General features: G+C 39.5%; 1 protein-coding gene across 1 annotated transcript in view; it reads left to right on the top strand.

Moving 5' to 3' along the window:
- hsd17b2 (hydroxysteroid (17-beta) dehydrogenase 2) overlaps positions 1-15,982 on the top strand; it is a 48,741-nt gene extending 32,759 nt beyond the window's left edge. Inside the window, exons 3-5 of the mRNA XM_043706656.2 lie at positions 4,657-4,842; positions 6,688-6,825; positions 8,296-15,982. Coding sequence (XP_043562591.2) covers positions 4,657-4,842; positions 6,688-6,825; positions 8,296-8,639 — 668 coding nt within the window. The 3' untranslated portion in view covers positions 8,640-15,982. The remainder of the gene's footprint in view (positions 1-4,656; positions 4,843-6,687; positions 6,826-8,295) is intronic.
- Positions 15,983-17,667: the final 1,685 nt, after the last annotated feature.

The following is a 17,667-nucleotide window of genomic DNA, read 5'->3' as shown; positions in this document are numbered from 1 at the left end:
GCCATTTCCTTCACCACCATCAGATACACAGTCCCCTCCACTCCCTTGCCAGCCTTTCACAAGGACCATTCCCTTCGGGACACCTTGTGGTCAAGTCCCTTCACAGCCTCACCCTTCCCGTATCTACTCACAAAAGCACATTTTCCCGCACAATTTAATGGAAATCTGAATTCTCTCTCCCAAAGATCTGTAGATGCTAGGACAATATAAACTTTCAGGACTAAGTCAAAACACAGCAGTTAGGTTGGGATATCAAAGAATAAGGAGTGATACTGGGCAAATAGAATTAAGGTACAGTTCAGCCCTGAGCTTATTGAATGGTGGAGCAAGTTTGAGGGGCTGAATGGCCTACCTCTGTTTCTATACTGTGTCTTCCAACTCTGGGTCTTCTGCTTTCTCTGCTTCACCTTTGTTAGATGAATATCCAGTTATTTGGTCTGGACTCTGGAACAGTATTCTTAAACACCTCAAGCTCTGCTGTTGCCTTCTTTAACCGTCTTTTCAAAACTTACTTGACTGATCAAACTTCAATCACCTTCTATCATATTGTTCCAGTGCTGGTTAATTGTCAAGTTTTGCCTTTATGAAGTGTTTTAGAAGGTTTTTTTTTTAAACCTTCAATGTAATCACAATTACAGTAACGGTAACAGCTTATTGTTACTTGTGTACTATTCTCCAGTTGTACATCCTAATGCTTTCTCTGGTGCTGGTTAGTCATGATAAATTGTCAATTTAAAATATCATAGATGTTAAGGAAAGCCAGCAGACTGTTGAACCATAAATCATTTTCCACAGGGAGACAGTGATGCAAAGACTTTTGTAACTTTTAACAGAAAATTAGATAAATGCAACAAACAGGAAGTTACATGGCTACAAAAAGACAGCAGGACAGTAAGGAGAGTCAGCACAGAGACATTGGGTTGAATTTGCCTATTCGGTTAAAATCAACTGAGATTCATGATGCCATGTCTGCAGTGGCACAGAGAGACTGTATGGTTTTGTTCAGAGGCCAAGTCACTTGACCAAACTACCCTGGGCCCAGATGGCAGTCTGGGTCAGTACTGTGTTCTGGGTTGAAAGGAATGCACAGTAATGTAGGAAGAAGGTCAATGATCTTCTGTGTTCTACAATGGTAAGTGCCACCATTATCTCTGTGCCGCCTCACATTCACAGTGCCCTCACATTCATAGGGCCATCACTCACTCTAACTCTGCTACTTCACATGCCTTTGCATCATGGCTTGTGGACTGCAGCTCTTACTACTGCATCCCCCAACCATGCATTGTATGCACACAGCATCCCCCAAACTACTAAACTACATGTCTGAAACTACTAAAACCTTCCTTGTGTCATTCAGACATACTGGGGACAACTCATCATCTCTCCTGTACCTGTATTATCACGAACTGTACTTCCATCCACTTCCGTTGTACTAAATGTCTTTTGCAGGCATCCCTTTTGGAGATAGGGAGACCTCAATCACCAACCAACCTAGGAAGCTTCATTATGCTGTGCTGCACCACTGTCCCATTCGCAATGCTTAGGCCACTTTTGGAATATTGTGTTCAATTCTGGTCTCCCTCCTAGAGGAAGGATGTTGTGAGACTTGAAAGGGATCAGAAAAGGTTTACAAGGATGTTGCCAGTGTTGGAGGATTTGAACTACACAGAGAGGTGAATAGGCTGGGACTGTTTTCCCTGGAGTGTTGGAGGCTGAGGGGTGACATAGAGGTTTATAACATCATGAGGGGCATGGATGGGATAAACAGACAAGGTCTTTTTCCTGGGGTGGGGGAGTCCAGAACTAGAAGGCATAGGTTTAGGGTGAGAGGGGAAAGATTTAAAAGAGACCTTATGTGCCACTTTTTCACGCAGAGGGTGGTGCATATGTGGAATAAGCTGCCAGAGGAAGTGGAGGAGGCTGGTACAATTGCAACATCTAAAAAGCATCTGGATCAGTATATGAATAGGAAGGGTTCAGAGGGCTATGGGCCAAGTGGCTGCAAATGGGACTAGATTAGGTTAGGATATCTGGTCAGTAGGGTCTGTTTCCAGGCTGTACATCTCTATGACTCTCACTGGTAGGTAATGGGTTACACCAGTAATACCACATTCTCGATCCAAAAAAGCTTTGATCCCTCTTAAACAACTAAATGCCTCTTCACTTATACAGGAACTAGAGGCACCCAGCAAACCTCCACCAGGAAGAAGCCAGAACAAGACCTCTCTGGAGGTCGCCTCCACCTGAGCCACTGAATCCTCAGAGGATGCACCAACAAGCCTTTCACATGCAACCTCCTCCACCTCAGACATTCAACTCAGTGGGTATTCTTTTTATAGGTTAGACTCAGGAGTACAATCTGATGTACACATCAACTGACATATCACTACACCTCGTCCAGAAAAAAAGATCTTGGCTCTCTTAAACTCAGAAGACTGCTGGAGATCAGGCACCTGCTCAGTCCAGGCATGAAGATGATCTGACAGCGTCAGCCGTTAATTATTTTGTCAAAATGCACAGAGAGAGACACAGGGACAGCAGGTAGGTTTGTCAGAGAGAAGCCGCATCAAAGGATGGAAGAGTCCACCAACATTTTTAGTACAATGCTGACTCTAGCATGCAATGGAAAGCCAGGTCCAGCTTGTGTCTCCCAGAATATGTACTCAGCTTCAATGGTAAGTTGCAAGACAACTACAGCACTTACACTAAATGCCTCCTCTTCTCGGGGATACAAGGTGGTGTCAACAGGCACCCATAGGAAATAGGAGCCATATACCTGACCCAGAAGCGTCCTGTCAGGACATTCCAGAGGTGCACTGAACATTAATGACTGCAGCTAAGGCACTGCACTTCACTATGGACAACATTGAGGTTCCATGCAGGTGTAGGGATTGTGCTAGGGCCTGGGCTTCACACAACATTGCACATATACATTCAGCTTGTGAATTGGGGTACAGAACCGTGATGGTTCTACACAAGACTCCTCCTGTCTTTTCTATTGAGCCTCTTTTATACATCATTAATGGCTCCACTTTAAGCCCAGAGCTCATGACTTTGGAATTTCCCATGTCCTTGTGGGCCCTGCATCTATAATCACACTGACACGATTTCTTGACTTACTATGGCCTTACCTCCTGGATTGATGTCTCAATAGCGTCCCTATTGACTTACCTATAAACCCAGACTGGTTGCATCTGACCTGCACCACTGAATAGGGTCTAATCCCCAGATTGCAAGCAACATGGATTGCTGGATTCTCACAGGGCCAGTTGCCTGAACTTGACTATGTCCAATTGCGTGGATTGGATTAGGAAAAGCTTTGACTGGCTGTGGTGTTACCTCTGACTGATCATAATCCTTCTTCACCCCAGTAATGGCTGCTCCACTTTGAACATACCTATTTGTATGAAGCTCATGCAGTGTACCTTTTGTTTAAACTGCTGGCACGTGATACTGGTGTGACATTGACATAGCACGCCTACCCCCTTGACTGTTCAGTGAAGAACTCCAAAATGAGATATGCTGCCTGTCTGCCTGCCGCTCTGTGTTAAAATCACTGAAAGCCAGAGGCTGGCAGCCTGTAATGATGACTGAAGATGCTGCACTAAGAAAGCAATGCAAATCTCGGAGGCTGTCAGCCCATGAATCAGTGCAAAATGTGCACTAAGAGACCAGTGTGAAATACCCAGAGGACCAGCAGCTTCCAAGAACTGCATGAGCACTAAGAAATGTAGCAAAGAGCCATGAAATGCATCCTGTGTAGTAACACATAATGTGCATGTGTCCCAATGCATGCAACTCATGGGCGTCTCTGAACTCCATAGTGAAGTGTTGAAGGAGTGAATTGGTATATGACTTAGTCCAAGAGCAGGTGGGATGATGTGAAGAGAATGGTGGTCTGTCAACACTGTCTTGCATGGATGAAGGGTCGAGGAAGTTGATGTCAGTGGAGCATTCTAGCCCATTGCACTGAAGACAAAGTTGCAAAAAAGCCAGGTCCAATGAATGCAGCTTGGCAGGTACACACTGCAGTTTCCAGGGAGTGAGAGAAGAAGTGATGTAGCATATAAATAATTGGATTTGGGGCTTTGGTGAAATGTAAGTGCATGAAAAGAAAATAGATGCTATTCAGTGGCAAGATTCTGAAATCACCATTTAAGGCCTGAGAGGAAAATTGGCACTTTTCTTTGTTTACATTTTGACCTTCATTCTCCCTGTATTGCCATTGCTCACACCACACTGAGGAGTGGAACATTCCACCCATACTGATGAATGCTGGAAACATTAAGTAGGTTTATGATGTTAATTTCATAACACTCCCCATTTGATCATATATGTGCTTACAGGCGGTCCCAATTTACGAATGATAGTACTTATGAGTGATCGCAAAAGCAATCCTGTACAGGAATGTATTAATATTAATCTTAAAGATCTAACATGAAAACACATTCTTGTTTTTATGAACAGCTATTTTATATTGTCCCGTACTGTGTTCCAACTTGTCTACAAATCAACTTGGGAATGGACTTGTGCATGGAATCTGTTTGTAACCCAGGGACTTTGAGAAAAAGCAATTTTGATTTATATTTCCTTTGCAACAATGACGAGAGGGATTACAGTGTTACCCTTGTCTAAATCCTGTTTCTTAATTTTTAGGACTTTGGGCTTTAGTGAATAATGCGGGTATCCTAGAATTTGTTGCTGATGCAGAACTTCTTCCAATGAGTACTTACAAGCGTTGCATGGACGTGAACTTCTTCGGAGCTGTGGAACTCACTAAAATGTTCCTTCCATTACTCCGCCAAGCAAAAGGCAGACTGGTTAACATCTCAAGCATGGCAGGTACTGTTCCTTCATTAGTAAGTATTGAGACACACTGCATATGTTAAGCCTCAGCTCTGAACTTAGTGCAACCCCTGAGATCCTTTTCTCTCTAATTAGGCCAATACAATTTAGAACTAGTCAGGCACAGGACTTTAAAGTAAATTTTGCAAGTCTGTTTTAAAAGAAATGGTCAGGGCTCATCCAGACATGTCATGTTTCTCCTCTTCAAGAAAAAGGTTTGTATACCCTTAATATTTTCTTATAATTGAGAATGCAACAATTTGAATGTGACTCAGGAACATTTTAAGAAATATAGCTGACTCATAAACAGCGTTTCCTCCAAACTCCACAGTCCTGTGTACATCAAAGGATAGGTGTACATCACAGATTGGGTGGCATGGTGTCTCAGTGGTTAACCTCACAGCACCAGGGACCCGGGTTCGATTCCAGCCTTGGGTGACTGTCTGTGTGGAATTTGCACATTCTCCCTTTGTCTGTGTGGGTTTCCTCCGTGTGCTCCGGTTTCCTCCCACAATCCAAACATGTGCAGGTTAGGTGAATTGGCCACACTAAATTGCCCATAGTGTTAGGTGCATTTGTTAGTGGTAAATATAGGGTAGGGGAATGGGTCTGGGTTGGTTATTCTTCGGAGGGTCGGTGTGGACTTGTTGAGCCAAAGGGCCTGTTACCATACCTTAGCAAATCTAATATTGATCAGTAAGCCGATCTGATGACTCCGATCCCCACACTCAAAAAAAGCATTCGTGTGGAACATGCCCTCTGTGGCAGTACCTGCAGACTAAGTCTCCTTGGCCTCTGCTACTTTACCGCCCTCAGCTGGTCACTGCCTAGCACTCCCCCAAGCTGCCGTGCTGCCTGGATGCAGCCCTTCCTGAAGCTGGAAGGCTTTGCCCTGGAGACTGGGGCAGCTGCACCTTTCCTCTCCACCCTGCCCCCCCCCAGCCACCCCAACCTCTCACTCCCAATCTCTGTCTCCTCCTCATTCCTGGCCTCTTCCTTCACTGAGATCGTCACACCTCTGCAGCTGTGTACACACAACATGGTGATGATTGTGATATATGTGTAGACATGTGGGTACCATTTCTCATTATGAATAATCAGTCCAGATAAAGAGAATATTGTACAAACTTAATCTTTCCATGCCCCAGGTTTGTCAGCTGGGGAGGCCAGAGAGCAAAGATGCATATGCACATATCTTTTGGAAAAGGTTCGTCTGCAAACATCACCTTGGATTTTCATTATCGTTTCCAGTAACCTATACTGAGGAAAGGTGTGAATGTAACACCTGGAGCTTAGAAATGTTCAATGCTCCAAATTCCTTCAAAAATAAGCACAGTGCAAGAGCAAATTACTGCAGATGCTGGAATTTGTACTGCGCTTGCTCTCTCTCTTGGATGCTGCCTGACCCACTGTGATTTCCAGCATTTTTTTTTGTTTTCAGTTTTTTTTCAGCTTCTATTAAACACCATTATAATTGTAATTGGCCAAGTTGGGGTCAAATGTCGCTTTTTTTCCCCACAATTCCAAATCCCAGCTGACCTGAATTCTCTTTAAGGGAGTTGAAATTCACCCTTAGGATTTTGCCCCTCAGCTTTACTGTTGATTACATATTGGAAACCTGGATGGGGAATGGTATATCCAACACTTTAGATTTTCAGAGCATTAAATAATTGTTTGCTTTTTACGTTTCTGGGCAGAATTTCCTAGTTTACTATTTTAGTATGTACATAACTTAAAACTTCAAATTCTGTTTGTACAAAAGCCTAAAATTACATTCATGGTGTAGTCAAGTACGCCTGACCAGGATTTTGTTCATGCTTTTATAAATCTGTCCTATTACAGGAACTACACCACTGCGAGGGTTTGCAGCATATGGTGCCTCAAAAGCTGCACTTTCTATGTTTTCCAATGTTTTGAGACAAGAACTTGCCATCTGGGGAGTCAAAGTGGCTACCATCCAGCCTAGTGGTTTCAAAACAGGTGTGTATCTGCAAAGGAAGATATTCCCCAGCCTTGGAGCTACTGGACAATTTTCACAAGCCTCACTATTCTCTTTTCATCATCTGACATTCCCTAAATGAAAGAGAGTGCAAATCAAATGCTAAGATTTGTGTGTATGTAAAATACATATATATATATATATATATATGTGAGTAGTGAGCACAAGGAATTCAAGGTTTAAATCAGATAAATAAATGAATTGCCTTTCTGAGAATACAATTGGGCCAATATAATAATCCTGATTGAAATTACATATTGCTTTGAATTTAATTATGCATTCTATCTGGAATGGATTTTTATGGGCTCCTCAAGTCAATGCTCAGTCCATCTAAAAATACACTTTATTGAATTTTGACATGCTTAAAAAATAGCCAGTTTCAGTTGTACATTGATCACCTTTAAGTGATGCATTGTTTTGTAAATCAAAAATCAATTTATTATTTATATTTGGGACTGAGGTTGTGGGGAAAAAAACTGGTAGCACAGATCATGTCTCTTGGGATCACTGACAATGAATGATTACTTTGAGTGCTAACTGCCTTGATCCCACCCTGTCTGTAACAGTATGAGGATGACCTCTAGTGTTTAATATTAAGTTTCAGGTACCTTTAGGATAGCTAGAATGATGATGAGTCTGAGCAAGTGAGGTTGAAGATCTCTTGTGGAAATTTGGGGGTGCTTTACATCCTAATTTGATTAGGAAAACATGTGGAAATAAAAGGGAAGCTGCTGTTGTATATCTGAACAATTAACACTGGGCATTGGAGTGTAAAGTTGGATTTTAGTAATTGAGGAGTTTTGTTGTTAATTGGCAATAAGAACCTAGCATGAAGAGTAAAAAAGCCGTATTTGTTCAGCAATTTGGAAGACTTGTACAAAAAGGCAGAACACATGTAACTATTTCTAGCAGGCCAAATTTCTCTAAGTACTTTTATATATCCAGAACTGCCAGACCATATTGAGCCTGCAGCTTCCTGTTTGCCAAAGTAGTAGGATAGGAGATTGATTGATTGATTGTTTGAAACTGCTGAGAAATTAACTCGCACAAATGTGGTTTGGTGCTGAAATTAAGTAGCTAACAGATAGACCAACAGGCTCAGGTCCATCAGGATATAACATTTGAAAACAAATAACAGAAATATTATATTTTGCAATGTTTATCTGTCTGATTTTCACATTTGTCTGGTGATATTTTGCTCTGTACTCAACTATCTGTTCTGACTCATTATCAAACTTGATTCATTCTTTGGCTAACACTTCCACTGATCTTCAATTTCCTTGAGATTTCATGCTGTTGAAATGTATTGGTTGAATCCCCTTCTATCATATCTCTTTCGTACCAAGAATACAATTTTATTTTCTAATGCTGCAGCTTGCCTCTCATATTCTCTTGCTAATGTCTACAAAGGATGTATTACTTAAAGTTTTAAACTTTTTTTATTTCCACAGGTATATTTGGTACCTCAGATCAGTGGAGCAACCAACACACACAAATTATGCAGCAGCTCTCTCCTGTTGTTAGAAAAGATTATGGTGAAAACTACATAATTGCATTCAGAGGAAAGTATGGTAAATGGCAGGCTAGTTTGCAAGATGAACTACAACCTGTTCTTAATGATATCTCCATTGCACTGATAGCAAAAAACCCCAAGAGCCACTACTGTCCTGGAACAGCAGCTAACTTTCTTCCATTCATCTATCGCCACCTTCCCACCCACTTGTCTGATTTTATTTTTTATCACTTATTCAAATCAGGTCAGGATGTACCGGATGGAGTAAAAGAAATTGGATAGTAAGTCATTCTGAGTTAGCACTGACAGCTAATTTGTACAGGCATTAGTCAACTAACAAATTCTATCTTGAAAACTTCTTGTATTGATTACTCAGATGTACAAATATTCAGAGATAAGGTTTTCTGTATTGATCCAAGAATAAGCATTGTACACTTGTAAAGCTTGATGTCTGAGTGAGAATTTATTTTCCAGAATCATTCAGCAGCAATATTGCAAAATTTTACACTCAATAGAATGAACTATTTATAATCAAAAGAGCAACTCCAGTTGACACAGCACAAAGAAAGGAAATTCTTTCACAGTGTAAGAATCCTTCATTGAGATCTATTAAGATACCACTTCATTTAATGGCTTCAGTTATTCTTTTAACTCTGTTTCACTGTGCCATAGTGTCACATGAGTTATTGTGACTGTTCGAGACATTTCATAAAAGGAGTGGCTAAATGCATCATTATGCAGAATGCGTCATTTCAGTGTTGCTGATAAAAGACACGTTTGTTGAAGATTTTCATCTTGTATTCATTTGAACAATTTGCCAAAAATACCAAAGTAAAGGGGATCGGATTGAAACTGTCAGAATACTGAGATAGAGTGGATGTGGAGAAGATGTTTTTACCAGTATGAGAGGCTAAGACCCAAAGGCACAGCCTCCGAGTGAAAGGACCATTCTTTAGAACTTAGATGAGGTGGCATTTCTTCACAGAGGGTATGAATCTGTGGAACTTGTTGCTGCAAAGGGTTTGGAGGCCAAGTCTTTGTATTTAAATCGGAGACAGATAGATAGGATTGTGATGAGTAAGTTGAGAAAGGGTTATGGGGAGAAGGCAGGAGAATGGGGTTGAGAAACATATCAGCCATGATCGAATGGTGGAGCAAATTCGATAGGCTGAATAGCCTAATTCTCTCCTATATCCTGTGGTCTTTTTTTCCCTTTACTGTGGTATTTCTTGCAAATTGGCCTCATCCGTGCAAGATGAAAAGCTTAGACTAAATATATCCTATTTTTCAGCAATGCTGAAATTCTGTACTGGCAAATGACTTTTTAATTTTGTAATGTATACTAAATGACTACTATAAATGTACAACAACTTAACACACTTTTGAACATTTGGTGCAGTGTGAATTGAAGATTGCGTAGAGTGAGAACAATTGCTTTTACAAGATGTATTGATTCTTAAGGAGAGTGGATTTTTTAAATGGGTCAGATTATGGATTGAAGATGTGTACATACACAATTTGGCACTGCTGGCTTCCATGCAAATTTGACACTACCATCCCCACCCTGAACAATCTGCATGAGGACACTTTGGGATTGTATTGGCTACCTGATGGGCATATACAGGCCAATGTTGTGAGCTCAGGGTAGCAGTTGGGAGGAGTGAGGGGCAAGATGAATAAAACATGAGCCACCAATTCTGACCCCACCCTCTTTGTCATATTTGCTGAACTCCAGCAGGGCTTAGTGGCTGTACACTGGAGGGATTGGCTTTTTAGAACTTAAGTACCCTTGCATTTAGCAGCCCCACACAGTCCCGACTTTTAGATCAGCTGCTGTCAACTCAGCCATCTGGGGTGCTGGAAGGGCCTATCATTGCTTGCCCAGCGTCAGAACCCATTGCTGTGCCTGATGACACACAAAAAAGCAGATCCAATTCAATAGGAATTGCTAACACATGAGAAATCAATAATTATTTGATGACAACATGAAGTACTATGGGCAATTAAAGCAAAAAGGCTGAATATGTTGAAAAAAGACACATTTATCAAAGTTTAACATCTTGCAATCTTCAAGACAATTCACAAGATTACAAATTAAAAGGAAAATCCAATATTTATATTGAGTGGAGACTGCTAATTGGTTAGCAAGTGGACTCTGATTGTTACAGCATTACCATCGAGAATGTAGCAGTTGATGATTGACTGACTGTTAACTGCCAGGCTTTGTTTAGATATCAACCAAGTTAACTTGACTCTGGTTCATTTCTCAAGATAATATCTTCACCAGTAAGAGTCAAGTTAACTGGTTTGGTATCTAGGGTGTAGGTGTGCTCGCTGAGCTGTAGGTTTGATATCCAGACGTTTCATTACCTGGCTAGGTAACATCATCAGTGGCGACCTCCAAGTGAAGTGAAGCTGTTGTCTCCTGCTTTCTATTTATACGTTTGTCCTGGATGGGGTTCCTGGGGATTGTGGTGATGTCATTTCCTGTTCATTTTCTGAGGGGTTGGTAGATGGTATCTTGATCTATGTGTTTGTTTATGGCGTTGTGGTTGGAATGCTAGGCCTCTAGGAATTCTCTGGCATGTCTTTGCTTAGCCTGTCCCAGGATAGATGTGTTGTCCCAGTCGAATTGGTGGTTTTTCTCATCCGTGTGTAGGGCTAAGAGAGTTTGATATCTAAACAAAGCCTGGCAGTTAACAGTCAGCCATCATTAACTGCTGCATTCTCCATGGTTTTTCCTCTACCATTCAAAGTCCACTTGCAATTAATCAGCACTTATCTAGTGCTTAACTTAAGTTATCCCATTATTTGTGCTCTTGAAAAACATCCTGGTGAGTGCAAGACATAAAGTTTAACAAAATAATTTTCAGCAATATTCAAGCTCTGTAACGATCAAATGGGTTGAAAAATTAAACTGTTAGAAATACAGTAGGGTAGTCCGCCTTCTGGGCACTTTATAATCTTTTTAGTTAAGGTAAAGGGTGTGCATTAAACAATTTACACGCTGAATGACCTGCTGTCTATTTCTAGCAGTTTCAGTAATTAGGTCAAGGTGGTGCTGTAAACCACACACTGAATCGTTGGCTGTTTGTAAAATGATCATCATTGTTAAAGTTAAAATAGACTAGAAGAGTCTTCTGAGTCCCAGCTGGACAATTACTTATTACGTTGGCTGATGGACACAACCAAATTCTATTCTTATGTCTGATTGTTAGTCACATAATCAATAGTTGTGTAAGTGGGAGGCTCAAGACCATCCCAACCTTGGGCATCGTTAACATTATTTGTGATTTGCTGCCTGCAATGGTCATTGACTCCAGAAGTTAGCTGTTGCATTTGAAGGAAACACTTACCTCACTGGCAATAGCTCAAAAACAAATCTTAGTGTAGAGAAGTGGGAAAATAGTTATTTATTTTACATAATTGGGGAGGCCTCTCAGCCAATGTTTAGTGTAGCATTTTATTTAAAAATTTACCTCTGCTAAGACTGCAGTGGCCACTTACTCATGTAAACCCTTCAGTGTGGAAAAAGGGTATTCAGCCAAACAAGTCCACACCAATTCTCTGAAGAACATCCCACCCAGACTTACCCTCCTACCCTACTCCTGTAAACCTGCATTTCCCATGGCTAATCCACCTAACCTACCCATCCCTCGACACTATGGATAATTTAGCATGGCCAATCCACCTAAGCTACATAACCTTGTGGGAGGAAACCAGAGCACCCAGAGGAAACTCACAGACACAGGGAGAATGTGCAAACTCCACACAGACAGTTGCCTGAGACTGGAATCAAATCTGGGCCACTGGTGCTGTGAGGCAGCAGTGCTAACCACTGAGCCACCATATCACCACCTAAGTGAAGCCGGCCCAGCATCTGTTCCACTCATCATGACCCAATGTCTCAGAAGGGCAATAAAATAGTTGCTAGGCTTCTGATCAACAAATGCAAAGCGCCTACTACCTGCTTTGGGTGGCTGCCTTACATATGAAACGCACAATGGAATTAGTAATGGCCAAGATGATCACACAGGTTCAAAATGGGACATTCTGCTGCAAATATTGTGATGATGTTGCCTGTTGTATGGTCTGAAGAAAATGTGCTACATATCAATTTCCATTCCACAAACATTGTGCACTGTTCAGTGGAATGTGAAATATTCCTATGCAATATACATATTTAACCAGGATGGAGTAGCATTTTAGATAGTGTATCAGACTGTTTGATTAGGCAAGTGTTCAATTACTAAACTAATTGTATATCTCATATTCTGTGCAGGCTCTGCTATTACAACAAATTAGTCTTTGTAATTAAGGGGAATTTTTTGTTATCTCGAGCTCAGGGAAATATTTTATTATAACAAGTCTCTTGATCCAGGAACTTGAAATGAAATTCTGTTATATCTACTGCAATCCCTACCAGTAGAGTTCATTCATTATCTTGGGTCAGCTTCAGATCACTACCATTTCTACACATTTATTCACATTACAACAATCAAATAATCTTAGGAGGAATCATTCTGACATTTTTAAAAGGTAATTGTACAACAAATATGACAAGAAATGTAGCTTTTTTTTAACAAAAGAATAAATCATAATAGAAAATATTAATACCAAAGCTGCAAAATGCTGTATGGAATATGAAATTATATGAAGGTGGATATTCCAGTACCTGAAATGAATATTGAAGAGCTTATTAATAGTCATATTGAGCAACACAGACATGTGTTCAGTTAACTCCAAGATTCCTGTGAAGTAATGGAATGTTCTGAGCTTGTAAACCTATCCAATTTTACATTATTTGTATTTAGCGTTAGGGAGTTATGGGATATAACTTTTTTCAATTGTCATAAAAGATGTTTGTGTTTTGAATGTTCTAAATCTCAGGTCTCAAAGGTGATATTTTTGAGAAAATAAATGGTGTGCAGCTGCTGTCTTAAACTTAGCAACAGTAAAACCACTACATAATAGATTAGTGCACGACCGTAAAATATTCCAAATTGATAAACTCCACTGAATGTGAATCAAACCCAATAACTGTCTCTTTTATATCTCCATCTTGTGCAAGGTTGTAATTTCAGCAAGCGTTGCTTACTAATTTTTTTAAACATAAAGCCTGTCTGAATAAACAGTACTGCACCAGTATTTTGGCATTAGTAGGTTATAAAGCCACCATATTTTATGGTTTAATTTTTGTTTGTGTCACCCATAAGAAAACAAACATCAAAAATTTTAAAGGAATGTCAAAATCTTCATGCTTGCTTTAACTGGATGGACGAATTAACATTGTAATTTAAATTGAGTATAATACGTGCAACTTTTGTTTTCAGGACATTTGGGGGCATCATTTGGTATTTTATTTTGAAATATTATATGAATTTTCAGTTGGTTCTGGAGAATATTTATCGTAAATCTCACTGTTTTCGCTGACTATATTTTGTGTAATGGTATATAACTGAAATTGACTTGGAATTTTATTTGTGTGGATTTATCTCTATCTTGTTTTCAGTTGATAACTCTCCATATCTCTCTTTAAATGAGGGGTAATGAACAATCTGGTATTTACAATCACTTATTCGGCAATGAGAATAATAAATCTGTTTTTACTGTGGCATTACAATGAAACCTCACAGTAAATTTATCTAATTTTATTGTAGAGCAAAATGTATTGCAACATTTTTGACCTCTTCAACTGAAAAATATGAGACATATGACAACTAGCTGCATGTGAAAATAATGAAACTGTTCTATTTCTAATGTTTTGATTATGGCTTTGTCATGCTGTGGGTGAATAGAAACATTTTTCTTTACAATCTAAGTATTTAAAGTTATCACTTCAAATGATGACAGATTATCAAGGGTCAATTTTATGTGCTCAGGTGTCAGATTGCATACCGAGTTCTTGAATTGTGCTGCCATTTTCTTGCCAATGCAATGCACAGTTTGAAATTGCTAAAAGTGGCACTGAGTATGCAATCTTAATTGCTAAGAAATGATCTGGTCAGACTTTCATGTTGTTAATAGTTACACTGCATTGTTGTTAATTGTCTCTACTTGTATTTACAAGTATGACACAGATCAGCCTGATCAGACACTGATACAACTTGCAAGTGTATAATGTAGAAAAGTCGTTAACTGTGTACATTGTTTATGTTCCATTGTTATGCTGTTGCATTTTAAAGGCGTTTCTTTTTCAAATCACTAGTTAAGTCAAGTTTGCTCAGTTTAATGACCAGCAAAATATAAACCATTCATTGTGTCTGTAACTACCTACAGGTTTTATTTTAACATGTTGTTGTTGTTGTGATTTCTGGAGGTTTTGATATATTAAACCTGTTGGTTTACCTTTGTGTCTGTGCTACCAGTTATACAATTGTACAAGACTATTTGGTGATGTAAGCACTGAATCTTTAAGATTACATAATACTTAGCAAGTAATTACTATTCCTTGATTCAGGTTATTTCTACTTTGTATAGGCAAACACAATTAAACTAATATACATAGAGGGCTATTTTATATTTATAAATATTGAGGTAAAGCTCCTTTTTTTAAAACAGATACTTTAAGTTTAAATAATATCTGCATATGAAATATATAGAGATACAATTTTAAAGGATTGGCATTCTGAACATGCAGATACATTACATCTCATTCATGAGGTGAGTTATATTGCTGTAAAAAAAATTATAAAATGCAAAATCTCATCCGTTCATTTGTTGTGCGGTTGGTCATGAAATCCTTGATATTTGTTCACCTGGCAAGACAACTTGTGGGTACTTAAACATTTGAGCATATCTGTAAATCAGTTTGCAAAGAATGACACCTCCCTGTCACGTGTAAAGTATTATCCTCACCTATAGGTGAGTCTTTAATTACATGCATTGAAACATTGATGTAACTAAGCAATTGAATGGCAAAACAGAATAAGCCATCTCAACACTGATTTGCTCTTTGTTCAATATATACCTCTTCAACCCAATTAAACTGATATCTTGTCTCATCTATGTTTCACAATTTACATTACATTACATTTAAACATGTGTCCACACTATTAGTATCCCTGAACTGAACCATATCCACTTTGGAAAGTGGCAATGGCTGAACCAGATAAGGCATTATAATGCATATGAAAACTGTTTTGTAGATAAAACAATATCTGTTTTAAATTGTTTTTTTTTAAAATCAGGATTAAAATTATTTGATCTGAAACCTCAATATTAAATCTGAGAAACTTCTTAAAATGTGAACTTTCTTCATCCAAGGCACACATGCCAGGTTTTTATTATCCTTTGTTTTTAAAGCTAGCTGTGTATGTAAACATCTACGGCCATGTGACATTTTTGAAAATGCAGGGCAATAAAAATTGTTCAACTTGCTCAAAGAACCTTGAAGTGCTGAATTAATAAATAAGTGGTTGTTTACTGTAAACAATTCTCAGTTTTGTTAACAGACACAGATCTACCTTATTTGTAACAAAATAAAAGCCATATTGATGTTACTTGATTTGGAACACTTTTAATAAAGATTGTGTAAAATACTTGAACGGAAAAAATGCTTTCAAATTTGTAGCTGAAGAAACTTGGATTTGATGTGCGAAATAAATTTACACTTCTGTTTATCATTTTGCCTGGTTCTTTAACAATGAAAGACAAATGAACATGCTATTACAAACATTGGGTCTATAGTAAGTATTGATCAGCATAGGGTCATGGAGGAAGGCCATTCAGCTCTTTGAGCTTGCCCACCATTCTGCATCATGGCTGATCATCAACCTCAACACCATATTCCCATGCTATCTCTGTATCCCTTGATGTAATTGGTAATGAAGTAACCAATTAATCACTGTCTTCAACTTTAGTTAATGACTGAGCTTCAACAGCCCACTGGGAGAGGGTAATGATCTCTTAAATCGATCCTATCACCTTGCAATTCTTTTGACATGAGCTGCCTATGTTTTTAGCTCCTGCCCTTGCTTCAATCCTCTCACCGCTGTGTTAAAATTATTGTATTCTACCATCTATATAAACACCGGACCAAGTTCCTCGTTAAGAGATCCCTTCTTATTATTACTTTGCTGCATTAAATGGCTTCTTGTTGATAACAACTTCCATTTCAGTATATCTTTCTCTGCATTGAGTTTAATGCCCTCCCTTTACCTGCCCATCCAAACTAGCTTTCTTTCCTACTCCTGTTCATGGACACACTGCTTGACTCTGTCATCACTTCTCTGTTCCTATAGTCTTCACCACAGATCATTTTTCTTCAATTCACTTCCAATAACATGTTCACATATTCATCTGATTTGTCTTCGTCTTCCATAGTGATACTTTTCATCTATTGGTCAGCTCAATAATACCCTCACTTTCACCTTTGCTGTCCTTGCCCTCAGCAAAACATTTACTCACATCTTGGCCTTTCTCACAGTACACAGTTCAGAGCAATTGGACTGGATCCAGCACTGCAGGATTCAGTTATAATAAAGCTGTTTTTTTCGAAATGAACACGCTACGCGGCAGTTTCAGGTAGTTTGCTTGAAATATGGAATAAATGACCAAAACAAAGAATAATGATGAAATTCTCCATTTACATCTGGTGTCTCTCGCTGAAAGGGAGGCAAATTACCAACCGGACGCAAAGGCTCACTGTATCTTCCTCCGATCAGCCCTTGGAAGTGGAAATCGGAGCCAGTGCACCTCACCAAAGAGGATGGCAGCTGCTGCAGGGAAGATATCCACTATTTTTGGCGATGGTGAGTTACCGGGGGATTGAGAGGAGGGTTGGGTTCAGAAGCAAGACAATAGACGGGGGTCTCAGTGGCTAGCCCAAGCCTATGCCAGTTCCTTGATCATGTACAAATCAATGCAGCTTGAGGAACGTTCTCTCCTCACAACCCAACTTGACTATCAACACTGGTTTATCAATCAGATTGGCAAACCTTCCTTTAGCTCAATCGATATGGAGATAGTTGCCATCCAGACTGGAATAGGTCCTAAAGCGCTGAGAGGCGTTGATTAATTTAGAACCCAGGAAGACTGAGCTTGGTCTCCCTCACCTAGAATTTAATTAGGGTGGGAGTGGTAAGACAGTGCAGACCTATTATTGCTGTCACTTTCCTGGCTCAGTGTATTTAAATGACAGCGTGAAGCATTTTGAAGTGGGATGGTTAATTTCACCAGGTCTGTCTCTTTAAAAGAACATTTCAATACGGGTAGTGATGTCACTTTGCTGTCGGCCGGAAACATTGCAGATTTGAGGACCTCAAGAGACTTGCAGCTGTCAGCAGATGAATGCATTTTTGGGGGCTTT

Source organism: Chiloscyllium plagiosum, unplaced genomic scaffold (genome assembly GCF_037043375.1).
Source record: "Chiloscyllium plagiosum isolate Xiang-an unplaced genomic scaffold, Cpla_swu_hap1 HiC_scaffold_17, whole genome shotgun sequence".
NCBI classification, from domain to species: domain Eukaryota; kingdom Metazoa; phylum Chordata; class Chondrichthyes; order Orectolobiformes; family Hemiscylliidae; genus Chiloscyllium; species Chiloscyllium plagiosum.
Note: the sequence above shows the minus strand (reverse complement) of the source record. Positions and strands in the feature narration are given on the sequence as shown.